The 27,270-nt window shown below is 53.6% G+C and overlaps 2 protein-coding genes across 2 annotated transcripts; one reads left to right on the top strand and one right to left on the bottom strand.

The window, feature by feature from the left end:
• Window positions 1-1,369: 1,369 nt before the first annotated feature.
• Window positions 1,370-14,430, bottom strand: DBF4B (DBF4B-CDC7 kinase regulatory subunit). The gene is made up of 11 exons (XM_074163059.1): window positions 14,320-14,430; window positions 10,980-11,171; window positions 9,833-9,883; window positions 9,103-9,172; window positions 8,119-8,189; window positions 7,505-7,541; window positions 5,436-5,478; window positions 4,443-4,559; window positions 4,102-4,228; window positions 3,312-3,421; window positions 1,370-2,741 (listed from the first exon to the last, which is right to left on the bottom strand). Exons 1-11 carry the CDS (start codon window positions 14,428-14,430, stop codon window positions 1,370-1,372), a joined length of 2,301 nt encoding a protein of 766 aa, XP_074019160.1.
• Window positions 14,431-14,793: 363 nt separating this feature from the next.
• On the top strand, window positions 14,794-25,772 carry CCDC43 (coiled-coil domain containing 43). The gene is made up of 5 exons (XM_074162961.1): window positions 14,794-14,996; window positions 21,342-21,429; window positions 23,533-23,668; window positions 24,245-24,303; window positions 25,503-25,772. Exons 1-5 carry the CDS (start codon window positions 14,817-14,819, stop codon window positions 25,688-25,690), a joined length of 651 nt encoding a protein of 216 aa, XP_074019062.1. The 5' UTR covers window positions 14,794-14,816; the 3' UTR covers window positions 25,691-25,772.
• The last annotated feature ends 1,498 nt before the right edge of the window (window positions 25,773-27,270 follow it).

The following is a 27,270-nucleotide window of genomic DNA, read 5'->3' as shown; positions in this document are numbered from 1 at the left end:
CTCTCCCAGGGATGAGTCTGGAGCTGAACCACACCAGGACTGGAGCTCTGCTGAGGACATGGCCCTGCAGATGCTTTGCTCAGCCCTTTGTTAATCTGTTCAGCATCTTTGTTCGGGAAAGCGCTGGAGTTCAGCTGTTGCACTGGAGAATTAGCTCAGGAGGACCCTCTGAAGCCTCTAGTCCAGCCTCCAGCTCACAGCAGGGCTTCCTTGTCCAGCTGCTCAGCTTCACTTCAAGCCTGGAGTGAAGAAGGATGGTTGCTCTTCACTTGAGGCTGAGAAGTCTCCACGGACAGACAGACCCGCTGCTCTGAGTGCCCGGCCCAGGGCTGACCCCCCCACCCCGGCCAGGGAGCTTTTCCTTTTCCTGATCTGCACCCTGGAAGCCCAAGCTTGGGACATCCGCCCCCACTGAAAGGTTGGCTCCATCCTGCTTGGAACCACCCTTCGAGAAGTCACGGGCTGCTTTTAGACACCCCTCAGCCTCCTCCTGACAAGACAAACCCAGCCCAGGTCTCCTCTCCTCAGCCCCCTGTCCAGGAGAGGTCAATGGTCTCCACTGACTGCTCTCCAGTTTCTCCACATCCCTCTGTACCCGGGACCATCCCTGCGCTGGGTACAAGGGTGTCCCACAGCCACATTCCCAAGGCAAACCACGGACGGAGGGACATTATGTGACCAGAGCCACCGCTGCCTCAGCAAAGCTGAGTCTTTCCAGCAAAGCTTCTGCCCACCCACCGTCTGGCCTCTACTGATGGACGTTTCACGTAAGTTATCTGTGCTTCAGGCCACCAGAGAAGTTTTACCCAGTGAAGAGCAGAGTAGGATCTCACCATCCATTTTATTTCAAAGATTGAAAGTTTGCTAAAAAAAACCAGCTTAGTACCAGCTACAAACATCTGTAAATACTCAAAGACGTTCAACAACCCCCAAACCACATGAAGAACACAGGTCTCAGCCCCAGGGCCCTCCCCTCCACCATCTGCACCTCCAGGGGGGAGAGGAGGAACACACCACGCTCTCAGGGCAAAGAGCATATTCCTGCTGAAGATGCTTCCAGAGAAAGTCCACGTTGTCAGCAGCCCAGTGAGGAGATAAAGAAGGAAGCTCTTGGCTCTGAACGTTACCAGCAGAGAGCAGGGAAGACCCCAACTCCTGGCGGATCTGAGGACAGTGAAAGCACCACATCACCCAGCAGTTCCCAAGAGACACCTGCCCTGGTTGTCTGGAGACCACCGTGCAGCCGAGGGTCTCCACTCCGGCTCCTGGTTGTACCTCCTGGTCCTGACAGGGAGGGTGGCTCCTTAAATCCCCTTCCAGGCACTTCACAGCTCCCTCTAAGGGCCCAGAGAACAGCCAGGAGGTGGCTTTAACTAGTCCAGCTGCCAAAACAGGTCTCAAATATGGGGAAAGAGGCTCCTTGGGTCTCCGTGCAGCAGTTCCGGCAGTTCTTGTCCTCTTTGCCTGCCCAGGCAAGCTCCGACTTCTGCCTCAGGACCGAGCAGAGCTGAGACTCGTACCCACTGTCCCTCACGTTGACATGTGTCCTTTGGAGCAACTCCCTGTCCACAGGCTGCATCCTGCCCTCCTGGCCACCCGTTAGCGTGGAGAGGAGCTGGACATCCCAGTCTGACTCAGAAGAGCTTTCACTGAAGTCATGGTCAACCCGTGCCTTCTGCGGGAGAGGCTGGAGGAGCCCAGGGCTCGGAGCCCGCTCTCGGCCGTGGCCCAGGAAGTCGGGTACCTCGGGGGCTATTTGTTCTGCCGTTGTGACAGAGGGGGAGCAGGAACATCTGGCTTCAGCCACAGGCGGTTTTGGAGAGGGCAAGTGGCCAGCAGGACAGCTGCTCATTGTGCTCTCCAGATGAGGACTATCCACATTTCTGGGTGCGTTTTCCTTCTCCCCAATGAGCTGCTTCCCCTGGGAACTCGCGTTGGCTCCGCTCCGGCCCCGCTCGCTGACAGTGCTGGCTGCAGCAGCCTCTGGGGGACCAAAACCCACAGAGGCAGCTTCAAGGGGACCCGGTGGTGATGCAGGGTCCCCAAGGTCTCCACACGGGCACAGCTCCAGACTAAGGGAGCCGTGAGATCTGCTGGAGAGCTCTGTGCTTCGGGGCAAGCTGCCAGGTTCCACCACACCAGGCCTGCCTGGCTCAGACGTCGGTCCTGCGCCCTGCACCCCCGTCCCACCGTCCGTGGGGCTCCTGTGTGGAGAGAGGCCACCACCCAGCTCCAGCCTGGGCTTCTTCCCCGCCTGGCTGCTCTCTCCGGAGAGCTGGCGTTTCCTGGAGGCAGGCAGCATTTGCAGAGGATGGTCGATAGACCTGAGCGTTTGCTGTTTGTGAGGTTCAGATGAAGAAGCAACGGCCTCTCCAACACGAGTGGCTGCTGCAGCCGGGTCAGGAGCCAAGCCCAAGCCTGTGTCCCCCACCACAGACTCCTCCATGGAGCCATGCATGGCACAGACCCCTCCGCTAAGTCCTGCCCCAACAGGCAGCCCCCCAGAGCCGTCCAACAGCCCTCCTCCTTCTCCGGGATCACCGACCCCGTCTCTGGGCCCGCGAGGGGAGCAGCCCTTGGTCTTCAAGACACGATCACGCTCCGTATCAATTACTGGTTCCACAGCTCCGTGCTCAGGCTGCTGCCGCTCCTTTCCCAGCTCTGCTGTCAGAATCTCAATTCCTCCAGTAACCTGTGCTCGAGGCACCAAGCGTTCGTCTGTCAGGCAGGACCGTGGCACCCTAAGAAGAACCATTGGTTAATGCTCACTCTCTCCAGGCCCAGCAACACCCTCCCCCCAGCGAGACTGAGCGGTTTCTGCAGCGCAGGATGTTTGAAGCCCTTACTAAGGGGATAGTCAGGAATTTTTGAGCAGTGAGGCTCAGACAGTGACACTGCAGCTACAGGGGAGACTGGCAGCATGAGGGATCTCTCAGCCTTCTCAGCAGCCCAGGGTCTGGGCTCAGGGGTGCTACAGAGCAGTGAGGTTTGCCTCAGACATGGGATGGAAGAGACGGGCCCAGCTGTCCTTTCTCATTTAAGAGGCACTAAAAGTCCACAGGGACTTCCCTGAAGCAGAAAAGCCACATAAACTCAAGAAAAACATCTCCCACAGCTCATCTAAACCTTGTCTGGTGGGTGCCAGATCGGTCCTGCAGCCATCCACAGCTCCCTGCTGACCGATCCCCTGGCACAGGGCATGAGCCAGGGACGAGTATCACAGCAGCACGGAGACTCGGTCCCCACCCCCGTGCTGTGTGACACCGTGCTGCTTTTCAGCTCCAGGAGTTCCCAGATTCGCAAAGACTTACTCGGCTGAGTGCTCCACAAAGCTGTTGGTGAGCTGGGAGATGACACGATCCACAGGGGCGTACTGCGAGTCGTCCAGCGCAAACCGCTTGTGCCGGGGGCTCTGGAGATGCTGGAAGGCGGCAGAGGCCCTTTTAGCAACAGTTATCCCTTCACAGGAGGGAAATCTGCAGTAACAGCCACTTCCCAAACAGCCTTTTCAGCAGACAGAGCCTTTGTTAGGGAGCAGGTTTGGGAAAGGCAGGCAGGGCTGTTCCCCCGGTTGCTTACGGGGAGAGTTCCGTTCCCATAGACACCCGCTGGTGAGGAGGTTGGGCTGTGTGGAACAGCAGCCCACAGCTTCCCCAGCAGCTGGGGAAAATGCAGACTCCAAACACGCACTGTCTATCACTAAAAGCTGGGCTCCAAGAACCTCGTTGTTTGGCATCTTCCAGGAGATTAAAAACCCCACCTCTTTGCACCTTTTAAAATCAGCCTGTGCCCCCCGCCCTCACTGACTGCCATGGAATGGGCTTCCCACCTCACAGACCAGACCACAAGATGATCCTGAAGGCTTTCCTTGCCCAGGAGATGAGCATCCAATCTTCAAAACCACTGTTTGCCCAGACGAGGAGGTCAGAGCCCAGATATACTATGGCTTTAATCTCCGCGGCTGAGCTCACGATATAAGGCAGGCTGTAGGTAGAGCAACCTGCCTCCCTTTGTACTGCTAACAGGCACATCACGATTAATGAAGCCGCCAAGTGGCCCCCACAACTTTTGCAAGGAATCAGGTCCCAGGGGAACCTTTACCTTCTGCAGCTCTTCAAAGGTCTCTTGGCAGCACTCACAAAATCCTCTCTTCTTTTTTGGCAGGGTGACCGGTGTGGATCGGGGGCTCTTCTCCCCGTCGCTGGGCACGGGACAGCCCTCCGCACCCCTGCAAACATCAATGCAGCAAACATCTTCCCTGACCTTACTCAGCAGCACCAGCAGGTACCCAGCTGCCTGCAAAAGGTTCTGTTTAACCCAGAACAGGGCTCCTTTCCCCAACATCCAGAAGACAAGGAATTCCCTAAATCCCAGGAACCAGCAGGGCAGCAGTTGGCAGAGGGGTTAGGTTAAAAACTTGTGCCGGAGGAGCTACAACCTACCTGGCTCTGCAAGAGTTGGAGAGGTTTTTCAGAGGCTCAAACGGGCTGGAGCTTTTGGGTGCCAGGAAGTTCAGGTCGGGAAAGGTTTTGAACTGGTGATGGAAGGGCCGGAATTGCCTGAAAGCAGCAGATCAGGACATGAGACTTCTGGCAGTGACAGCACGGTTAGAGAGCAGTCTCTCCCACAGAGGGGTTCAAGGTGCCACCTCGTTTGTGATGAGATACTGCCCGTGGCAGTCCTTTCACTTGGCTGTTCCAGAGATTTCCCATTTTTCTCTGGAAGGACTAAACCCCATTCCCAGTAACAGCACTGGTGGGGCCATGCTTTGGGCTGCTCAGCTCGGAACCCACCTTTCGCCCCAAGGTGTGGTGGCAGCAGCCAGTGCAGCATTTCCAGCCACACGGCAGCACGGGAAGGTTTGGATTCCCAGACCACATCTCTCTCTTCACACTTTATTGCTTGCAGCATGTAAAACCTCATATTTGACTCTGCAGCTGCTTTAAATGTTGTCTTCAGAATAATTAATTAGTGCTCGGGATACTGTTAGAGTTACAGAGTTGTTAGAAACACCAGAGAGATCGGATCCCCCTGTGCTGGAGGCTGTCATCAAGTTACAGGCCCTGACCTCGTGCATTTCAATCTCTTTCCTCATCTCAGAGGGCTCGAGCAGATTAAGTGACCTGCTGAGGATCACAAACGGAATCCGAGCGAGGAAGTAAACTCTGTTATTGAGTCTCATTTAACACTTTCCCCCCCCCCCGCCCATGACACACGAGCCACCCAGATTGCTTCTCTCAACTCCATCTGCCTCCCTCTAGGAGAGGGTCAGCTTCCCGGTGCGTAAGAGGGTCTCCAGAGAAGCCACGCTCTGCCTCATGGACAGAATATTCACTGCCCCGCAAGCAAACAGAACAAGTAAAGGATTCCCTCCCTGGAAACCCCTGAGGTTTTAATATAGTTTGGCCTTGATGTTGAAAAAAAATCTCATTTACCTGCTCTGGTCTTCAACCTTCAGAAAAGGGGGCTTCAGTTTTCCTGCTGGAAAGCAAGCTGGTTAGAAGTTGCTCTGACCGAATTCCCTCCTTATTCATTCATTCCCCGAGGGAACGGGGCTACAGAGCCACGCTCACCAATACTCCTAACACTTGGGAATGCCAAGTGACGGGACGTGCAGCCAAACCAGCTCTTTGGGTAATCTACAACAGCCCTCACCTCCAGAGCATCCCGTAGGGTGACCAAACCCTGGAGGCAGCCAACCGTGGCCTATTTCCACCTTGGAAAGCCCACCTAGCAAAGCCCCTTGCACCTTTAGTGTCTGCTCACTCCTATCAGCCACTGGTCTAACCCCAACATTCCAGCTCTGACCTGAATCCCAAAAATCTGTCACACATCCTCAACGCAACACCTCTCCAAGCACAAGAGATGAGTTTATGAGAATTGCAGCAGCATTTGCACAAGCACAGAGCACATCAATCCCTCCAGCACCCTTGCCTCCCTTCACCTTTACACAACAGCTCAGAAGGCTCAGGTCAGGACGGTAAAGTCAAAGCAGTCAGAGCTGCTGGAGACAAACCAAGATGCTGCAGAGCCAAACCTGGCAAGGGAACACTGCTGAAGAGCAGTATCTGGCCTTGGCGTGGTCCCTGAGGAGGGCAAAGAGCAGCTACGCTTCCTACAGAGGCATAATATATATCAAGGGAGCAGAAGAAAGCCTCAGCAGCGCACTCAGGGAAAAGGTTTTCAGAGCCAGGCCGGGAGAAGAGGCACCAGGTCCCTTCTGCCTCGCAGGTCTGTTCAGCTCGCGAGTGATAACATTACGCTCAGCCTGGAAATCTGAGCACGGATCGGTCAAGAAACAACTGAACAGCAAGGTATTTCCACAGGGCGCCTGCCTGACCCTGAAACCAAACCTCTCGGGCCTCCCTTACCTCCTCTGAAGGGCGAGGAGCTTTGTTTTCCTGCGATCCCGGTGTTCAGTGCTATTTTCTCCAAAGAAATTTTAACCTCCAGGGAGGCTGAGTCCCCCCCATCCTCACCCGTCAGTTCCTCGAGCCCCGTCCTGCGCTTGCAGCAAATGTGCTGTTACGTCACTAAAGGAGCTATTTAAGTACAGGATCAATTTTTCCAAGTAAATGCTGCCAAATGCTTAGCACTTCTGAAAGCAAGGCCACGTTTAGGGCCCCAGATAAAGCTGAGAGCGGTGCGCAGGCCCCTGGCTCCCGTGGCAGAGCGCTGAATGGTGACAAACGGCTCAGCTGTCACCACAATTCCCCAGGCAGGGTTCGGAGTGTGCCGCGGCGGAGAGCTCTGAGCCTGCAGCAGACAATCTGCCTTATCCCACAGCTTTTCCAGCCTTTTTTTTTTTTTTTTTTTTTTCCCCACCACCTTCCCCCCCTCACCCCAAACTGGAAAATAATCTTCCACGTGTCACACACAGAATCCAGGTTGGAATCTGCTCGGAGATATCACTGAGCGTTCCCTCTCCGACGAGCAAAGTCAAACAAATCACAAATTAACTCCCATCCCCGGTGCCAATGTCAGCAGCACAATTGGCTCTTGTCTAATTGCAGATGAGAACCTGGTTTCCTCCCTCCTCCTCCCTCCTCCTTTGGAAGCGTTATCCCTAGATTGGTGTCTCAGCAGCACATTCCAGCCTAACAGAAGTGAGTGGGTTGTGAGGAACACGCTCTCCTCTGTAGGATGCATTATTCTTCGAAACTTGGTTTGCGCCAGTGGGTTCAGCGCGCGGTGCCAGCAGCACAGCTCTCGGGCGCCGCGGGATTTGGGGAGCCGAAGCTGCTGATGGGATTCGGGGAGCTGCAAACGGCTGATGGGATTTTTAAAAGCGCTGCCTGAAATCAAAGGCAGGACGTGCTCAGCCGCATTAGGAAGCTGCAGCTCCACTCAGACAAGGAATCACAAAACCCATTCGAGAGAAACTGCCTTCGCAGTTGGCGTGTTTTGGATTGCTGAAGTTTCAGATGGATTTTCAAATTCTAAACAAGGCTTCTTCGAGCAGCCCCGCACCCCCGTGTAAATAGGAGCACAGTTCCAGACCTACCTTTGTGAATTTTTGATCCGGACGCAAGGCATTTCGCCTAAAGGAAAAAGTGACATATTTAGCATGGGAGCCAGCACAGGCAGAACGGTAATTACTGATCCCCCAGCAGCACAGCGAGATTACAGCAGTCTCACCCACCACTTCAGAGCTCCTCCATCAGAGACTATAGCACCTCCCCCTGATATTTTGTCTCCCAAGTTACACAGAGTTACTTTAAATACAATATATGGGCTGCCACCCTCTGATCTTATGCCCTACCTTCTCACTGACCTCTCCAAGGCACTAAGGAACACTTCAGAAAGCCAGCGTAGCAGCCACATTATGATTTTTGTTTTACCCTTAGTCCCTCACAAGTCAAACTCAGTATTAGCTGTGCTAAAGATAAGTTGATAACTAGTGGCTGCCCCATTCTCATCTGGTTTTACCCCCACTTTATAAAAGGAAAAGTTCTTTGAATTTTGACATCTCCATCAATAAACTGAAGCCCAGTGCTGGATGAAAACCCCAGGAGATCCCCCTGCTTACTAGCCCATTAGCACCAGAGCCAGAAGGATTGCTTAGAGCTACTGAGGGATCCTGAGCATCCCAAATCGGGCCGGAGTTAGGTCAGTTACCTCTGTCTTCTGCCCCCGTTTCCTTGCTCCCGAGACGGCACGCAGCAGCTGCTGGGCGTACGACAACATTTCTGCGCAGGCGGGATGTCAAAGAGCCATAGCTCAAGAGAAGGTGAGCTGTTCCCCTCCACCACTGCAGCTCCGGTCTAACTCCCCGGCTGCGACGGGGAAAAGCACGTAGCACTTGGGCCTGCCATCGCCCACCACAGCATCGCCCGGCACAGCATCACCACTGCACCAATAATTTGCTCAAGAAAGAGTGTTTTGAGGGACAACACCCTGTTTTGGTCTTTAGCAGAGCTGGAGGCTGGCTTTAAGTCCCTGCAGAAAGGAGACACTGTTCGGAATCCTGCAGCCCCTGATGGGGAAATGCCCTGACGGGCGGTTCGGCTGCCCAGGAACATGGAGGAGCAGTGGCCGCCTGCATTGCGCACCCAGACGGGCTCAGCCAGGGCTGTATGTCACTGTCATCGGGCGCTCGGGAACCTTTTACTCCAGACCTATTATTAGAATCAGAGTTTCACCATCTGTCTTTCCCATCACCCCCTCCCCATTCATCACCGAGACAGGAAGCGCCTTCCAGCACAGGTCCTCAAACATCAGCACTTCCTAATTAAAAACCACCAAATCCTGCCATTATCACGATCTGGACTTCCAGGTCAATTAGTAAAAATGGTCTTTTTGGAACAAATTAATGCACTGACCAAGCTATTAACATTTTCTAATATTACAGCTTCAGTACGTTACAACATACTCAGCGTTTGCTGCTGTAACTGTGACAGTAGCGTGTTCTACACATGGAAATGAATCTGGTTTTTGACGGGCAGCCCCAGCCGCGGACAGGACGGCATCAGCCAAGTACCGGGTACTGCTTGCAATTTCCTCCTCCTCCTGTTCCACACTCCCTACATCACTTCTGCTCCACTTGTCTCCGAAAAATCACTAATTACCCACAGCTAAATTTCAGCCTACAGAGAAGGATACCGTCCACGTGCAGGACCTGGACTCCCCACAGGCGAGCGTTGGCGAGGATACTGCTGCCACCGCAGGTGTCCTGTAAAACAGAGGGGTTTGGCAAGGTACGGCTCAGAGCAGAGATGCTGCGTGAGCACATGCAGCTCCAAATCTAGTTGAGAGATTTTCCTGTTGCCCAGTTGACAGACCATTGCGTAGCTGTTATTAAAATCAGGGCACAGCAGGAAAGGTTCGAGCTTGTGCTTTATCTACCCCAAATTAACAGTAGCATCCAGGTCAAATTTTTAATCCCTGCTATAGCATGAGCTTCTAAGTGGGCACTGAGATTTTTTTTTTGGCCACTTGTGATATCAGTGAAAGGACTGCAGGGGAGCCTTTTGCCCCAGCTATATGGCTTTAGCTCTTTCTATATGGCTTTAGCTCTTTCTGGGCTAAAAATTTATCTAACAACGGATCTTTGTGTTAATAGTGCTCTTGTGCTGAGCACCCAGATCACCGGGACAGGCCTTAGAGGTACTTAACATGGACGGATGACACGGCTCTGTGAAGAACAGCGCCCAGGAGCACCACACGATATTCTGCAGAGCCACAAGCAATTGCTTCGTACCTTTACCAGCCCCAGAATCTGCTCTCCTCAGCAGGCAGGGGCTCGGGAGAAGTGGCTGGCACTGGTTCCGCACTGCTCAGCAGTACTTTGAACCTACCCAGCCAGAGAAAAGCCCATCCGCACGCTGCTCACCTGATTCTTCATGGCCTTCTGCAGCAGTTCCTTTCCCCTGCTGATCAGGGCCTGCAGAGAAAGAAGGCAAGTACTTCGTTGGAGCAAAGAGCTACAAGGCAGTGGCAAGCTGAGGACAGCAGGGCTGTCCAGTACAAATGATTTCTAGTGATACCCGCTCTCTGCTGGGCAGGGGAGTCTGGCCAAGACCTCATCTCAAGGACAGCAGGACGGTGCATTTCCAGCGAATGCAAACCGCAGAGGCACCCATTAGGTCTCCACTAAGCAGCTGCTCAGCCAAGGCTTGGCTTTTATCGAAGAGCAGTGAATGCTCCAGAGCGAGCCAAAAGGAAGCAGCGACTCGGCTCAGAACCGCTGCCTGGCACATCCCAGCAGGCTGGCGAGGGTCAGGGACATCCTCATTCCCTCTTCCTGGGAGCAGGGTCGCTTTTGTGAGCCAATGATTTCAGCAAATAGGTTAAGCTCTTTGTAAGACAAAGGGGCAGCACTGAGCAAGGACAGGGGAACAAATGCTGAGTGAAATCTCCGGTACCAGCCCAGATCCATCTGGCAGAAACACCAGGGCCTCCTGGTGGGGGCCTGTGTGGCTCTCCCTACAGTCACAGCTTCCAGCGGACACCAGCGTTCAATGTAGGATGTTGGAGCTTTGGCCACAAGCACCACTGACCAGAAAGCCCAGCTCTGACAGGGTGAATAGAACCCAGAGAAATCCCTTCTTGCAAGCTGCCCTTGTAGATCTCCTCCATGTTACAATGGCCTCGCCCTACCTGTGTGTGTGAGCACGCACCCAGAGCCTGCAATGGTTTTGTCTTGTCTACATTTCCCCGGCTTCTCTAGACACACCTCTGCATCAGGACAATGCCTGTTCTGTTGGGAAGCCAGCCAACCCCTCTATTTCCTCTGCCACTTGAGCAGATATCCTTGTTTACCACCTCAAAGCTGTGACGCACACATCTGAGCGGACAATGATGTGCAGATACAAGGAACACGGGCACACAATATGAACAGCCAGACCAGGGGAGAAAAACTCACTCAACATGTTTGCTCAGGGCAGGAACAACTTTATCTTCCAACACTGGTCTCAGGTTCTACTCTATAGATCCCTCGGGCCAAACTTTGAGGTGGCCTAAACCTTTACAGATCTTACTGTGTCTGGTGGCTTGTGGTGAGGCTTGGTACGGTTCCCTTTGGAGGTAGAGGGCACTGGGCTCGTGCATTTTGCATCTTCTGAAGTTACATTGCTCTGCTTCTCAGTCCGAGTCCTGGCTTTGTCTCGCTTAGCTTCTTTGTTGCTGGAAACCACGTAGCTGACTTCTTTGCTTAGGAAGCTTTCAGTCACCTGCAGCAAGAGACAGAACGGAGCAGCTCTTAAACTGCCCAACTCCAAGCTGCAAGAGTCCTGCTAAACAAGAACTGCTGCCTTTAGCTCCGCCCCACACACGGTTAAGGGACTGCTGGAAGAACTCATCTCTACAGGTAGTTCCTTCTTCCATCCCTTACTGCTGTCTCCCAGGAGAGGAGATCCCGTGATGCCCTAGAGATACACCGCAAATAATCACCAGAACCTTCAGATTGAGACCTCCATGATGCAGTCTACCATTATCTACTCCCCAAGCAATGGTTTCGGAAAAAAAGCAATAGCTGAGAAAAAGGCCCTGGACATCACTCATCAGCGTGGAAGAGCTCTGTTCTCAGGAGAACAGAACACACTTTAGCAAAATAAAGTAGAAAGTGAACAGCTGGGACAAGCAGCTGCATGTAGAACAGGGAGTAGGGAATTAGAAACCAAAACGCACACCCCCCCCTTTGAACAGAAGCTGGAAGCCCAAGGAAGAGGTAGAAACGCAAGATTTGGGATACTAACAGTCAGCTTCTCAGAAACCCAGCAGAAGGCAGTCACAGGGCACTAGCACACAGGTATGAGGCTCACAGAAAGACCAAGATCTGAGCAGCCTGAAATTGCAGCTGCTGAACGAGCCGGTGTGACAGGATCCCTGTGGGTGGAGATCCCGGGCCCACCCGTGTGAAGGGTCCCAGCGGCACCGCAGGCTGCCCTGCAACGGTGACCCATGTCACGGGAGATCAAGGGGGCTGCAAGCACAGCAGAGAGTGAATCGCAATCTCCCTGTCCAAGTAACACTCCAGAGTATTACCACCCCTACGTCAAGGCTAAGTTCAAGGTACCACGTGCAAGTCCAAGGCCACAAGATGCCCTGAACAACACACAGGGCCTGGGTTGGATATTACTGTCGAAGAGCTGTTTTAGGGATGGTGGCCGTGGTGCAGTTGAACTCAGTATCTCCACAGGAGCAAGAGGAACGAGAACTCCACTCCAGTGGACCACATTTCAGAGAGGGAAATGACCCGAGATGGTGTCTGATAAGAAGCGAGAGGGACAGTCAAAAGGCTAAAATTATTTCCAAGTAGTGCAGCAGCTACACAGAGACATAACTGACCCCCGGGACCAAGCGGTTCTCGGACTTGAGGATGCACAGCTAAATGAGAGACGCTACGAGAAGGAGAGCGTCCCCGAACGTTGATGGCACGTCCAGGGGAGAACAGAAAGAAATCAGTGAGTTCAGCATGAGGGTGTGATTAAAAAAAAAAAAGGGAAATAAATACAAGCCAGCTTCCCCACGTGTCTCTACAGCCAACACGTGGTCCTGGCGGCAGAGATACAGCAGCAACAAGGACTAAATTAAGATTTTACACCTGCGCGTAGCATTGAAGGAAATTTTGGGGTGCCTCAAACAGAGAAATGAAACAGTCAGAAAACAAAGAGCAACAACTATTGGGACCGATTAATACTTAAGAGTCATATGGAAACTGAAAGATGAAAGAGATGAACGACCAGCTGCTGGGCACAGTCCCCATCCTCAGTTCCATCCCAGGTGACTGAAGTGACACTACTTTCTGAAGGGTTTTGGGAGAGGATATAAGGAATTGGTGAACATGGGAATCTGGAAAGGCCACAAATGAATCTACCCAAACAGCAGCTCCACGGGGCGAAGGGCTCGGACAGGTTTTCTGGGAAAGCCATGGGACAAGCACACAGCTACGTGACAAAGGAGGCTTGGTAGGCGTTACCCTACTTTACCCTATGTTGAATTCCAGGAAACATTTGGAACTCCCACAAACTTCCCTAAAAAAATTAAGCCGCCACAGGCTGTCGTGGGGGAAGCGGGAGGATCAGGCAACCAGTTACCACCACCCAAAAGGCACTCCCCACAACCAGGCAACCAGTTATCACTGACTGGAAGGTGCTCTCATGGTCAAGCAATCAGTTGCCACCACCCAGAAGACGTTGGTAGGACCAGGCAACCAGTTGCCACCCCCTGGAAGGCAGGAGCAAGCAGTGTCCATAGCAGCTGGTAACAAGCGGGACAGTGCTGCCCAACGACCTGTGAGGGGCCTGGGCAGAGGCAGCAGCGAGGTGAGGACAGCAGCAGGCAATGGATCATGTCCTCCTTCCCCAAGCGGCTCCCTGGTGGTGAGGCAAAGCCCAACAGGGACTGGGAAGGGGGGGCTGGGTGGATCTACTACCATGCCAAACCATAGAATGGTCTAGGTTGGAAGGGACCTTAAAGCCCACCCGGTGCCACCCCCTGCCCTGGGCAGGGACACCTCCCACCACACCAGCTTGCTCCAAGCCCCCTCCAACCTGGCCTTGAACCCCTCCAGGGATGGGGCAGCCACAGCTTCTCTGGGCAACCTGGGCCAGGCTCTCACCACCCTCACAGCAAAGTTCTTCCCCAGATCTCATCTCAGTCTCCCCTCTTACAGTTTGAAGCCATTACTCCTTATGCTATCACTACATACCCTTGTAAAAAGTCCCTCCCCATCTCTCCTGGAGCCCCTTTAGGGACTGGAAGGGGCTCTAAGGTCTCCCCGGAGCCTTCTTTTCTCCAGGCTGAACCACGTCCCTCAGCACCACATCTGCCCATTTTTTAAAACCATGCAGGGATGGCGATTCCATCACTGCCCTGGGCAGCCTGTACCAATGCTTGATAACCCTTTCAGTGAGGAAGTTTTTCCTGATATCCACGCTCAACCTCCCCTGGCGCAACTTGAGGCCGTTTCCTCTTGTCCCATCGCCTGTGACTTGGGAGAAGAGACCGACCCCCCCTGGCTACACCCTCCTTTCAGGGAGTTGTAGAGAGCGATGGGAGTCTCCCCTCAGCCTCCTTTTCTCCAGGCTGAACACCCCCAGCTCCCTCAGCCGCCCCTCAGAAGTTCTCCAGCCCCTTCCCCTTGTTCTCCAGACCCCTCACCAGCGCCGTAGCCCTTCTCTGGCCTCACTCCACCCCCTCAATGTCATGAGGGGCCCCAAACCTAACCCAGCACTCGAGGTACGGCCTTCACCAGTGCCGGGCACGGGTGGAAACAACCCAAGAAAACGGCAGAAACCGCTAAAAACCAGAGCAGAGAGAGAGGGGGAGGGGGGGGGGGGCGAACCGAGGGGAGAAGGGCAGCGGGTCCCGCCTCACCCCGCCGAGCCGCCCGATGGCGGCCGCCAGCTCCCGCGCACCCCGCCCGCTGGGCAGGTCGAGGTAGAAGGACTTCCCGCGGAGCGGCCGGGGGGCGGCCGGGCCCGACATGGCGCCCTGAGTTGAGGGGAGACGCGGCCGCCGTAGCGCCGCCGCCGTTAGGGGCGGGGCGGGAGTTTAAACTCCCGCCCCGCCCCTAACGGCGGCGGCGCTACGGCGGCCGCGTCGGGACACGCTTCCCTCTTCCGCGAAGGCTCGGCGCCGCGTTCGCCGCCTCTGAGGAGAAGGAGCTCCCGGACACCAGGAGCCGCCTCGCCGGGCACGGCCGCTCCCGGGCCGCGGGCACGGAGCGGGGGGGTTCCCTCTTTCGCCGCCGTACTCCCGCCGGCCCCGCCACAAGTTTGTCCTCCGCGGCCACCGTCGCGCTTCCCCCCCCCACCTCCCCTTCCCGCGGGCGGCGGGGCGCGCATGCGCGGTGGCGGCGGCGCGGCTCCAAGATGGCGGCGCCCGGTGGGGAGGCGGCGGAGGGTGGGTTTGCGGCCTGGCTGGCGGTGCGGCTGGAGGAGCTGGGTCTCGACCGCGCCGTCTACGGCGCCTACATCGAGGGGCTGCTCCGCGGGGAGGAGAGCGATGAGGAGCGGCTGGAGGCGCTGCGCGGTGTGCTGGCTGCCTGCCTGGTGAGGGCCGGGCCGGGGGGCTCCTCTCACCGGACGGGCCCCCTCGGAGGGGATGGGTGGTCGTGGCCTCGCTGGGCTGGGAGGCTCCGTGGGGGACGGGCGGGCAGCGCTCCTCTGGAGCCAACTGGTGGACAACTGCCTCTCTGGGCCCTCCAGGTGCTCGGGGTTTAGTTGGGGTTTTTGCTGGTTGGGGTTCTCTTTGGTGCCGGTTTTGAGGGTGACCAGGAGCTTGGGCAGCCGCTGTGGAGCGTGGCTGTTCGGCGGGGGAAGAAAAAGGGTTGCTTTTTATTTGTGTGGAGGCCACAGGGTTCAGCGTGCGAGCTGGGTGGTTCCTAAGTGTAGTTTAAGAGGTAATTTTTAACAATATATCCTTTAGAGTGGCTCAGCGATAGCTGTGTTCTGTGGTCATCGTTCCTCCGGCAGGTCTCGTTCCTCACAGCACCGTGTTGTCTTCCCGGATCCCTTGGATCAGGCTGGAGCAGGGTCCGTCTCCCAGCCGGGACAGTGGGAGGGCAGGGGCTGGAGCTCGCGGGGGTGGGCAGTGTTGCCTCTCCCCTCCAAAAAATTCCAGAAGAGAGTTAGGAGAGCGCAGAAAACAGTTTCTCTTCGACAGTCATTTCCTTTGGGGGCTGTAAGATTTATACAGAGGCTGAGGGACTTGGGTCTTTTTAGTCTGGAGAAGAGCAGACTGAGGGGGGATCTGATCAACGCCTATAGATACTCAAAGGGTGGGTGTCAGCAGGATGGGGCCAGTCTTTTTCCAGTGGTGCCCAGTGACAGGACAAGAGGAAATGGGCACAAACTTGACCATAAGAAGTTCCATCTAAACATGAGGAGGAACTTCTTTCCTGTGAGGGTGGCAGAGCCCTGGAAGAGGCTGCCCAGAGGGGTGGTGGAGTCTCCTTCTCTGGAGACATTCAAACCCCCCCTGGACACGTTCCTGTGGGACCTGCTCTGGGTGACCCTGCTCTGGCAGGGGGTTGGACTGGATGGTCTCCAGAGGTCCCTTCCAACCCCATGAGATTCTGTGATTCTGTATGTATCTTGGGATATTCCATAAATAGATGTTTTTTAGAGTGAAATGTGAAATAGTGAGTGTGTGCTGCTGTTGAAGAAGTGCTCAGTGGCCATCACTGATTTCCTCCCAAAATGTCTGTATGGGAACACAAATCCCAAAGGGACTTGGTTGCTACAATCAGCTTTTTGTTACCGTAGGTGACTATAATGTGTAATTCCTTCCGCTCACTGACTGTGTGCTGTTTAAAATCGTTTTTCCTAAAAGCCAGAACACCTCGTCACTCCTCCGCCATCCCTTCCCCGCCCCGGGCGCTGCTGGTAAGGTGGTTTCTCAAAGCAACGTCACTGCCATTCTGGCTTTGTGCCTGAAATAATCAGAGAAGCAAATAGTGCATCCTGCTGGCATTAGGGGAGAGCGAAACATCTTTGGAAAATACTGTTCTGAAATAGCTGAGGTTAATTAACTTGCCTGTAATTACCAGACTCGCTCCATTTCATCACCAAAGGCAGAGCCCGTGTCTGATCATTGGCCACATCGGCTGCGGACTGGCCAGCCTGGGCTGGGGCTCGCTGCGCCGGCTCCGGGGGCGCATGGTGCGTCCCCTGCCCCGCGGTGGCCGTCTGGGCTGCGTTAGGGGCTGACGTGTCCCCTTTTCTCTTTAGTGCTGAGTTACCCCTCTCTTGTGAGGGACCTGGTGCAGAGTTTTGATGTTCCTCGAGTTCTGGGCTGTCCTTATCCTGCATGTGTTACACCACAGCCCCATTTCTTCTCTTCATTTTCTTTTTTGTGTCACAGTCGCAGCTGACTTTGGCTTCGTTTGCAAGTTTGAACTTGGTTTGATTTTTCTACAATTCTTGTAAAACCTTTTTGCCTCTTGAACACTCCAACTTTTTAATTACTTTTTTTTAGTCAGTGCATTTTTTCTTTATTTGTAGACTCTGTGCTTATTTCTGTATTGACTTTTGAAACAATGTTTTATTTCGTTAATGTGGGGTTGTTTCTTGCCAAGTCTTTTCTCTTTGTCCTTTTCACCAATTCCAGGTTGTTTGTTTGTTTTTGACACCCTCACAGAAATAAATTTCAGGTGACCTCTGCACTCGTGTCTGTGGCTCCTCAGTCCTGACAGTGTCATTCATTAGTTCTCCGGATTTATTAAAGCATAACAATTTCAAATCAAGAAACTTAGGACTGAGATCTATTTCTGTTCAGTTCTTCTCTTTAAACCAGACAGATGCCAGATCACTTGTATTTTCTGTAGTTAATTTTTGTCTCTATTTGATAACCTCTAAAGCAACATCATTTTCTCTCTGTGTGGGGAATACTGGACAAAGATAACTGGTCCTTGCACCCTCAGCTCTCAGAGCTCTGCCGCTGTTACTGTGTTTGCTCTTACGCGAGGATGAGAGTCCCCCAGGAGCCGGGGCTACGCTGGAGGTCTCTGTCCTGCCCGCAGCTGGATGGGAGGGTGCTACAGCCAACAGCCTCACCGCGAGACACAGCTTCTCTCTGCTTCCTTCCGTAAGGGTTTAGTTTTGCCCAGGCTGCCCCATCGTGTTTCTGTTCTCGTGCTTCATTTGTGCCCGTTCACACGCTGCCATCTTGGTCTTCCCTTTCTTCCTTTCTGAATATGAGGACTCTCCAGCTCCAAGGCAGGTTTTTCGTCCCGTTTCTGGGATCGCTAGAACACCTCACTTTTGTGTTCTTCACCCCTCATAGGCCTGTCTCCACCGATAAACAGATACATGGTTTGTTTCTTACTGCTCAAACCCTCATTCGAAGGTTGCGCAGGTCTCTGCCATCATTATTACTTTTCTGCTGTTTATTTTCCTTCCCGCTTACGGCCACTCCTCTGTCAACGCTTGCCTGATTTTCTTCCTCCTGCACACTGAAACCAGGCACCCAGGGAACATGTCTCCCCGAGCCTTCTCTCCTGGCTTAAGTTGCTCAGAGTCTTGCCAGCCTTGATTCCAGCAGGCCAGTATTCCCTGCGCTTGGGGAGCCCCTCCATCGAGGAGGATCCTTTTACTGTGAGTGTTTCTGGCCATTAAGAACCTTCGTGTCTTCCCTGTCCTTGGCCCACGCTGACTTTCATTATCCTTTCATGACTCAGCTGTGTCTCTGAGGGCTGGAAGGGTTCCTCTCACTGGCATTTGAAACGTGCACATCATCCTCATTGCTGCTCTGCTCATCCAGCGTGCTCCTGTGAGGATCTGTGTCGTCTCCCAGTGGGAGTGGGGTTGGTGGGTTCTTCCAGACCTGAACCACCGTCATCTTGGCAGCAGCACCCTGTCCTCTGGATCTGCTCGGGTTAAAGGCGCGTTGACTTCTTAAAGTGGGGCCTGATATTGGTGGGAATCACAAACCCTTTATCCTTCTGCTGTTTCTCTGTTTGCAGATCACCTCCTCCCACAGCCTCAAGTGTCCTACGTGTTTGTCCTTGCAGCGTCTCCTCCCCAGCCCAGGGACTGTGTTCTGTTGTGTGTATGGCCCTGAACGGTGCTGGGCCGCTCCGTGTGATGGTGTTGCCATGTGATGCTGTTGCTGTCTGTTGGTTCTGCTGTCTGCCTGTTATGTGGGGAATTTTGTGCTCTGCTGTAGTAGGCTCAGGGTGGGAGGACTTTATTCCGAGTTGCTCTTTATTTGTATTGGAGCAAAAGGTGGAGAGATTTTTGTGGATGTTTTTATCTCCTTGTCTGTCCCACAGTTGGGAAGAACTCAACTGCTTTTGAGTTGAGCTTTGCTCTGCTGGGCGAGTAATGTTTTCAGTGACAGTCTGTCCTGGAGCTTGGAGGTGCTTTTTTCTAGGCACCCAGTGCCCAAGTTCTCAAGATGAGGATGGGGATCTTGGTGTCTCTTTGGTGGGAAGTCTGTGCACAGGCGTTTGGCGTTTGAAATGGCCATTGCTGCACGCCCGGCTGTGTGGGTGGGGAAAGGGGCAGAGGGCAGAGGTCTGGTTCCTACACAACTTTACAAGAAATTCTTTTCTAGGTAGAGTTTATCACGTTTTCTGCTTCTCGGAGCTAGCTTTTGGCTTAGGCAGGGCAGGCGATGGTCAGGGCTGGCAGAGGAGCTCTGTAAGAGGTCACTGTCACTATTTGGGTGCAGTGCAGAGCAGGAGACCGCAGGGACTGCTCTAACATGCTCTGGGCAATCCTGCTTCAGCAGGGGAGTTGGACTAGATGATCTTTATGGTCCCTTCCAACTCTAAAAAAAATTCAGTGAAATTCAGTGACCTGCAGGCAGTGCCGGACGGAGCCTGAGCCTTAACGCTGGCGGTGCCAAGGTGCAGGGGATGGGGGTGTCTCGGTTCCTCAGGTGTCCCTGGCCAGCAGATATCTGTTCAATATCAGTTCTCCTCAAGCCCCTCTGCCTCTCAAGCTGTGGGCAAAACTGATTTAGTGTTAATGAGCAAAATAAATTTAATTAATAAAAAAAAGAAACATCCTGCCCGTCCTACAGATAAGTCTTCCCGGTGAAGTGCTCCCAGCTGTAACTCTTCACAACACTTTTCTCTTTCATCAGGATTGTGTTTCTTGCCTGGACTCAGCTCCGGTAACCTGAACTCGCATATTGGGCAGTTCTCGAAGAAAGGCTGTCGCTGTGTGTGCTGAGGTGTGATAGTGTGTCGCCTGTCTGCTGCTGGAGTTTGAATTGCGGTGTTGATCGGTCCCCTGAGAAGCTGTATGTAGGCACTGGGGAGACATAGTCGTGGTGGGACTCCACAAGAGAAGGATCTATGCTGTCATACAGCGAGAACTGGACAGGCTGGAGAGCTGGGCAGAGAGGAACCTAATGAGGTTCACCAAGCAGTAGGGTGCTGCACCTGGGGAGGAATAACCCCCTGCACCAGTACAGTTTGGGGGTGACCTGCCGGAGAGCAGCTCTGCAGAGAGGGACCTCGGAGTCCTGGTGGACAGCAAGTTGCCCATGGGCCAGCAATGTGCCGTTGGGGCCAAGAAGGCCAATGGCATCCTGGAGAGCATTAAGAAGAGTGTGGCCAGCAGGTGGGGAGAGGTCATCCTCCCCCTCTGCTCTGCCCTGGGGAGGCCACATCTAGAGCACTGGGACCATTTCCGGGCTCCCCAGTTCCAGAAGGACAGGGAACTACGGGAGAGGGTACAGCGGAGGCTACAGAGATGATGAGGGACTGGAGCATCTCTCTGATGAGGGACCTGGGGCTGTTCAGCTGGAGAAGAGCAGACTGAGAGGGGATCTGATCAACACCTATAAATGCTCAAAGGGTGGGTGTCAGGAGGATGGGGCCAGGCTCTTCTCCGTGGTGCCTGGTGACAGGACAAGGGACAATGGGCACAAACTGGGACACAGGAAATTCCATCTAAACATGAGGAGGAACTTCTTTCCTGTGAGGGTGGCAGAGCCCTGGAAGAGGCTGCCCAGGGAGGTGGTGGAGTCTCCTTCTCTGGAGACATTCAAACCCACCTGGACACATTCCTGTGGGACCTGCTCTGGGTGGACCTGCTCTGGCAGGGGGTTGGACTGGATGGTCTCCGGAGGTCCCTTCCAACCCCTGTCAGTCTGCAATTCTATGATCTGGTGGTGGGAATACCGTCCTGTTGCTGGTTGGTGTGTTCCCTTTCTTCCTTCATTTTAAAGTCTTCTTCAGCAGTGAAGAACAGTGTGAGCGCATTCCACTGGCACCTCTAGATCATGGTTAATGCTCCAGGCGGGTCAGGGGGCACAAGAGTATCCCTGTGGGTGGGAGGAGACGGTCCGTCAGTACATCTGAAGTGGTTCCAGCTCTGTTCTGACCCTGACCATTTGCGTCCAGTCTAATCCATTCGCTTCAGTGAGACTGGCCATTGGAGGTGGCCTCCGAGTTGCTTCTCTGCAGCTTTGCTCGAGAGGAGAGATGATGCTGGGTGGTAGATTTCTAGAGTGAAGACACCCCGACTGCCTCTCTTCAGCCTTTGTAGGGCTGTTGCACCTGGAGCGCCTGCTGCTGTGAACCAGTGTGTATTGTTAGAGCTCTGTCATGGGAAATGGAGCCCACCGCCGTGATCCGGCATTGCCCAGCGCGGGGCTGTTGGACGCAGCCTGGACACCGTGTGTTTGTGTGGTGGGTCAGGGCTGCTCTAGTCCTGAGCTGTGTCAGCAAGTAAGTGCATGATTTGTGTCAGCCCCGGTTAACCAAAGTGTGTGTAAATTCCCGAGCGTGCATTTAACGCGTAGATTTTGTGTGCGAAGCTGTGAGCTTATCGCCGGGTGTTCAGATTCTCTGCAGCCGGTGCTTTTCATACCCGATTCGTGCTCGTTTAAAAGCAGATCAACTTTGCTCCAAGACTGAGAAGTCTCTTTTCCCTTACTAGGAAGAAGATCTCTTAAACGATGTTTGCAGGGAAGTAGTGGAGAAGTGGTCTGCGTCTCAGATTGTTGACGCCAAAGAGGAAAAAGAAGGTAGTGTCACTGCTGGCTGCACCTTTCCTCCCGCTATGGGTGATCTGCAGGGCCTCGCCGAGCTGGGAGCTGCGCGTTCATCCCGTGAGGAGTTCAAACCAACGCTGCTCGTGTGTTTGCAGACCTCACTCCCTTCTCGTTGCCATTGCTGCTTATTTACTGTTTTGTCTGGAAATACGAAACGAGGATGAGTAGTTTCACTTCTGGCTGTCCCCTCACATTCTGCTGCTCTTTGGGGTCGTAATCCTGCAGAGGAAAAGCTCTCTTTTTATTTTTTTTTTATTTTTAAAATTTCCTTTCACAGAACACCTGGGCTAGAACACAGAACACCCTTAGAAGCTACCGATGTGGCGATGGCAGCTAGCGCAGTTGTTATGGTATAAAATGCTGGTGCTACTTTAGTTTACACTGGTTTGGAAAACAAGTGTTTTTATACCACTGAACCGCACCTGTGGGGAGCGGTGTGTCCCCGCTGCTGCCCCTTGCCCCAGGAGAAGGTCCTGGTGCACATCAGGAAAGCATCCTTATTTTCCTCTTTCAAAATCTTCTCTTAAAACTCTCTTTTTTTTTTTTTCCATAAATGCTCGTGGGGGGAAGCTCTGTGGGGCTGCTGCACTAACGCTGCTCCTTTCCCCTTTGCATGTAGCCCCACCGTGTCTTTGTGCCCCCTGAATTCACCCCTCGTCTTCAGCTGTCGGCTCGGGAGCAAAGAGCTTTGTCTCGTTCTTGCTCGTCGTGGGGGCCAGTTCTGGTGACTGAGTTTTGCTCTGGAGTCACGCGCTGGAGGGATTTTGCTGCTTTAAACATTCTGCACGGATCAGTTAGTAACCTCCCACCTGCACGGACCTCACCGTAGCCCCGAACAGTGTAACATCCCTTTGGGCTAAATCCTGCTTTTTGTTTGCTTTGCATTTATTCGTTGGTTCTGGTTGCAAACAGAATATTGTCACTGACCGATGTCATCCGAGAAACAGTGAGCCCTTCCCATGAGGCCCGCGTTTATGTCGCGCTTTTCCTGTCTAACCCTCAGCAGCTCACAAACACCGCTCACCTCCTCTTTATAGAACCGCACAGCAGTTTGGTGGCTTTCCCTGAAAATTCACTGCAGCCTGTCCTTGGCCTAACCTTGCCTTTGGCTGGGGACAGGGAAAAGTTAACGCCATTCTCTGCATTAAATAAAATTCGGGGACAAGTGACTGGAATTGCTGGAGCTGCTGCTGGTACGAGCAGGAGGGGTCCATTGGTGACCCACAAGGAGTTCTCTTGTCACAGAAAGAAGGCGGCAGTTTGTGTCGGGGTGGTTAGAAACGCAAGGATTTGATTATTTCACTGTGGTTCCATAAAAGGATAAATCCCCAGTGAAGTCAATATCTACTTAGAATAACAGAATCCTAAGGTTAAGTTATTAACAAACTAAAAAAAAGTTGGTGTCACAACCCAAATGTCATTTTAAGAAATGGGCAGCAGAACGTCAGTGTTAAAAGGTCCATCAGCTCTTCGTTCCCCCAGGTAGAGAAGAGAAAGAATATTAAAGTGACCGTCACTTTGGGTTTTCAGAATTCCTATTGAGCGGGGCTTTAAGGACGTGGTTAAATGAACTTTCCCTCTTTTGACCAGAAGAGAAGGCAGTTTGGAGTAAAATGGGTTTTCATTAGCAAGAGTCTTGCTGATTTCAAAGTTTCATTGTGAAACTTCCCTTGCTCCCGGAAAAGCAGCGTCTGATGGTGGCTGCGCGGAGCACGGGGGGCTCCTCCGGCGAGGAGAGGCTGGTGTCACATCCTGCACCAGCCGCCCCTCGCTGCCCCTTCGGCGGCTGCTGCTCCCGCTGTCCTCGGATGGAATTCCCACACCGGCTGGCTCCCTGCGCGCTGGCAGCACCACTGCTGACCTTCTGAGAGGGCTCCTGGGGGGTGTTTTTGGGTGAGACCTCTCCCTTTAGCTCAGAGCACTTGTCCCCAGCGACATCTGCCTCCCTGCAGACGGGACACCGCCTTTGGGTGCCTTCTGGGGACTGCGGACGTAGGAAGCGGCAGCGTGTGGCATCTGCCAGCTGGGACTTGGCTGCGGGGGACTGACTGATGCTCTGACTCCTCTCTTTGCCAGATGAGGTCCAGGCCCTCGCCAGCATGATGGAGAAACAGGCTAGGATCGTGGTGAAGCCAAAGGAGGTGTCCCAGGAAGAGAAGCAGAGGAAAGCTGCCCTCCTGGCCCAGTACGCCAACGTGACCGACGAGGAGGAATATCCTTTTCCTGACCCAGTCAAGACTCGGTGTTTGTCAGACATCTCCTAAAACTGCTTTCCAGCTTGGCAGTGTCTGGTGGGGAGAACTGGAGAAACTTTTCAGTCTTCCTTCTCCAAGATAAAACAGCATGGAAGCTCCTAGTTGGTGGAGTGCCACGAGCAGGTGCTCCTTTGAGTGTGTTTCTCTGCCCTTTCCACGCTCCCTACCGCGCCGCGCGTGGCTGGGAAGGGTTTGCCCGGTCCAGATGTGTGGCAGAAGAGGACTGAATCCCCTCCCGGTAACTCTGTGCACAGTAGTTAATGTATTTAATTTCTTCCTTGCTTTCTGACCCGAAATCTGCTGAAAAGATCTTCTTTAGAGAGAGTGTGTGGAGAGTGGGAGAGTTAAGGTTCCCTCTTCCTCGTGCTGAAGCAGCTCTTGAAGAGCAGGGAACCCTCCCTGGACCCGGGGGTTTGCGCTTTCCTGCTCCTCGAGTGCCTGCGTTTAGTTTTTAGCTGCTTCTGTTATTTGACGTGTTCTGAGTTAAGTGTGACTGTTCATTACTGATGTCCGTATTTCCTTAATTCTCTCACTGGCGAGGATGAACAGGACGGATCGATTGCGACAGCAGTAAATATCGGATCAGAGAAATGTATCCTTTGAATTGTCAGTGACCCAGGGTTTTGGTGAGTTTCCCATCCGTCCTTCTCCGGGCTGATACTCCCCGTTTCTTTAGGGCACCTTTAAGTTTGGTGGTTCATTTCTCTTTCCATGGACTGACCTTGCTGGCAATAAAGGCGAGAGGTCCCCTCTGCCCCCTGTCCCACGTGCACAGCTGGGACCGATCCCGTTGTTCTCTTTTCTCTCCTCCTTTCCTTCCTCCTCTCTTCCACCCTCTCAGGAGCTTCACAGAACATGCTATTAATACAGATAATTCTCCCAGAAAACCAGCTTAATGGTATCTGGTGTTTGGAGAGGTAAATCATGTCAGGAATTATTAAAAGTGCAACTGAAACAAACCTCCTGTGAAACTCGTGAGGCCGTGGTGAGCTCAACTTTAATGGTGAAGAAGGACCAAGTATCCCGTGTTTTTCCCAACACAGTGATTAGGGATGTTCCTCGAGCTCACCAGGTTTAAGATGGAAACGGGTTTTATCACACAATTAAAAAGGGAAAGCTAAATTATTCTTGTCCCTGCATTATTGATGGTGAGGGGGAAGAGAGAGCGGAAGGGATGCCCACTCGCTCCTTCTAATGTTCTTCCCAAAGCCTTTGGTGGCTGCAGCAGAGGGGACACGGGAACGTGGTGGTCCTCGACTGAACTGCCTCCTCTGTTCCCACCCCTGCAGCCTCCCCTGCGCGGCACCGTCCCGTCCATCAGCCGGGACCGATCGGGAGCGGCTGGGGATGCTGCGTACCCGCGGGCTGTCAGCTGAAATCAGTGCCTGCAGGTACACGCACACACACATGTATGTGCATGTGAAAACATACATGTGACGTACACAGCCGTAGTGGATCCACGGGAGGAACCTGCACCATGGCTATGGCTTTTCTTCCTCTTAGGTTTGTAGAGGTTTTACAAATTATTTTACGTATCAGTCTTGAGAACCTGTAGGCAACCTGATTTTTCCAGGAAAAAATCCTTTTTAGGGAGCATGCATTTACCCTACTTGACTTTTCTTTTTGGAAAGAGGGATTCCTTTTGCCTTCTCCATTCCCAAATTCCTGACCCGCTTGGCGAGGGAGCCGAAGCGGGAGTCAGAAGGTGAAGGTAGGATACAGGCAGTTTCTAGGTTAGAGCTCCGGAACGCGGCTCCAGCCGAGCGTTGCCTGCCCTTAACGCGCCCCCAGCGCTGTTCCGAAACACCAACGTGGAGGATGTCCTGAACGCCAGGAAGCTGGAACGGGAGCTGCTGCGAGACGAGTTCCAGAAGAAAAAAGAGCAAGATAAGCTCCAGCGGGAGAAGGACAAGTTAGCCAAGCAGGAGCGGAAGGAGAAGGAGAAGAAAAGGACACAAAAAGGCGAGCGGAAGCGATAGCTGGGGTTTTGCAGTTGGACTCTCAAGGGATAAAATTAATTAAGAATATGGTGTGTGTTTAAAAAGCAGCAGAAATTCTGGGCACGTGGCTGGCGAGTGGTTCTTTGGAAGTGTTTCCTTTTCTTTTTTTTCTTTTTTCTTTTTTTTTTTTTTTTTTTTAATAGCAAAAAAGAAATTTGAGGCACCTCCTAACCTGGAAGCGTGCCGTGTGCTTGTGGTGTCAAACGTCCCGCTCGGTTGTTGTGGCCAACGTCTGTACCAAAGAACGGTGAAGTGATTATGTCCGTGTTTTAAAGCGATGGATTTATTTTGGGTTTGGTTTGGTTTTTTTTTTCTTTTTGTTTTGTTTTTGTTTTTTGGTTTTTTTTTGTTTTTTTTTTAACTTCTGACCACTTCAAGCAAAACAAAACGACGACTCCGGAGAGCGCTTCCACGCCGGCTGCATCCTCCTGCCGGCCTTGGTTTGCAGCGACAGCGCGTTCCCAAGTGAGAACAGCGCAGAGCCCCTCCCTGACCCGCACCCGAGGACACGCTGCTGCCGGGCCCACGGGAATTTCTTGACACTAGCCTTGGAAAACGTTATTTGCAAATCCTTGTATTTTATGCTGCCAAGAACAACGCTGTGGCTGAGCTGAGAGCCTAGGTCTCGGGGCTGAGCTCGGCGAGTGCTGCTCTGCAGAGAAAGGAAAGGTGATGAAATATAGATGAGTTGCAGCTCCCGGCCTGCGTCGCCCACGGGCTCTCGGTGAGGGAAGGGCCGCGCTGATCTGAGCGGCGGCAGCGAATCGCTCAAACCCGTGACGCTGTCTGAAGACTTTGTGCCGGTAGCCGGGAAGTAGTGCTCCCCGGTGTTTTGTGGGGGTGAACGTCGACTGTTATTTCTGCCGACTGTTATTTCTGCGGCGGTTGCTGGGGCGGGTGCGTTGCCGCGGGCGCAGTGGCTGTAAGCCCTTGGGGTGTGCGGGGTTTACGGGCCGGTTGCTCTCAGCGGGCGCAGCTGCCGTCGAGCCGCCTGCGGGGACTGAAGGCTTCTCTCGCCCCCGAAAGGCTCGTTACCTGCTGTTTCCAGCTGTTTTCTGGGAAGAACACTAATTTCTGTAAACCGAGGGTGAAGGAGGCCCCGCAGTGCTTTCGGGGGTGCGGGAGGAACCGGGGTCTCTCGCCCCTGTGCTGCTTCCTGCTCCGGCTGCCGCGTTTGCGGAGGTTGCTCCGGGCAGCCTGTCCCCAGCGCCTGCTTTCAGCGAAGGGTCGTGCCTCCTGTAGAACCAGCTGCTGCGAGTGTGAGTATCGAACTGCTTGATCTTTGGACTTGAATAATAAAAGTGGTTGGCCAAGAAGTGGGTTCCTCTGTCTGAGTGAGCGTCGGGGTGGGGGGCCCCCCACGGGCGGGTCCTGCGTCCCTCACCCAGCAGCGGTATCTCCCGGGGGTGCTGGTCCTCATTTGTTCACACCCCGTTTCCCGGGGCTGCGGTGCCTCCCTTCACCTCCTCCGTCTCCTCTGCTTGTCCCCGGGACTCGCTTCCCAGCCCAGCCTGGGGCGCTGTGGTGCATCCTGGTGGCAGCATCGCTTTTTGGGGTGG

This window comes from Numenius arquata, chromosome 23, assembly GCF_964106895.1.
Source record: "Numenius arquata chromosome 23, bNumArq3.hap1.1, whole genome shotgun sequence".
Lineage (NCBI taxonomy): Eukaryota > Metazoa > Chordata > Aves > Charadriiformes > Scolopacidae > Numenius > Numenius arquata.
The sequence above is the reverse complement of the archived record's forward strand: the minus strand, read 5'-3'. Positions and strand labels throughout refer to the sequence as shown.

Bases quoted from the DNA above. Each gene is read 5' to 3' on its own strand.
- DBF4B (XM_074163059.1), bottom strand. From the start codon at position 14,430: ATGTCGGGCCCGGCCGCCCCCCGGCCGCTCCGCGGGAAGTCCTTCTAC. The intron at 9,884-10,979 runs GTAAGATCTGTA...CTTTCTCTGCAG, and splicing joins ACCACAAGCCACCAGACACA to GCCCTGATCAGCAGGGGAAA. The intron at 3,422-4,101 runs GTAAAGGTTCCC...GCCGCCTTCCAG, and splicing joins CCTTTGAAGAGCTGCAGAAG to CATCTCCAGAGCCCCCGGCA.
- CCDC43 (XM_074162961.1), top strand. From the start codon at position 14,817: ATGGCGGCGCCCGGTGGGGAGGCGGCGGAGGGTGGGTTTGCGGCCTGG. The intron at 23,669-24,244 runs ATATCCTTTTCC...TAATTCTCTCAC, and splicing joins AACGTGACCGACGAGGAGGA to TGGCGAGGATGAACAGGACG. The intron at 24,304-25,502 runs GTATCCTTTGAA...ACGCGCCCCCAG, and splicing joins AAATATCGGATCAGAGAAAT to CGCTGTTCCGAAACACCAAC.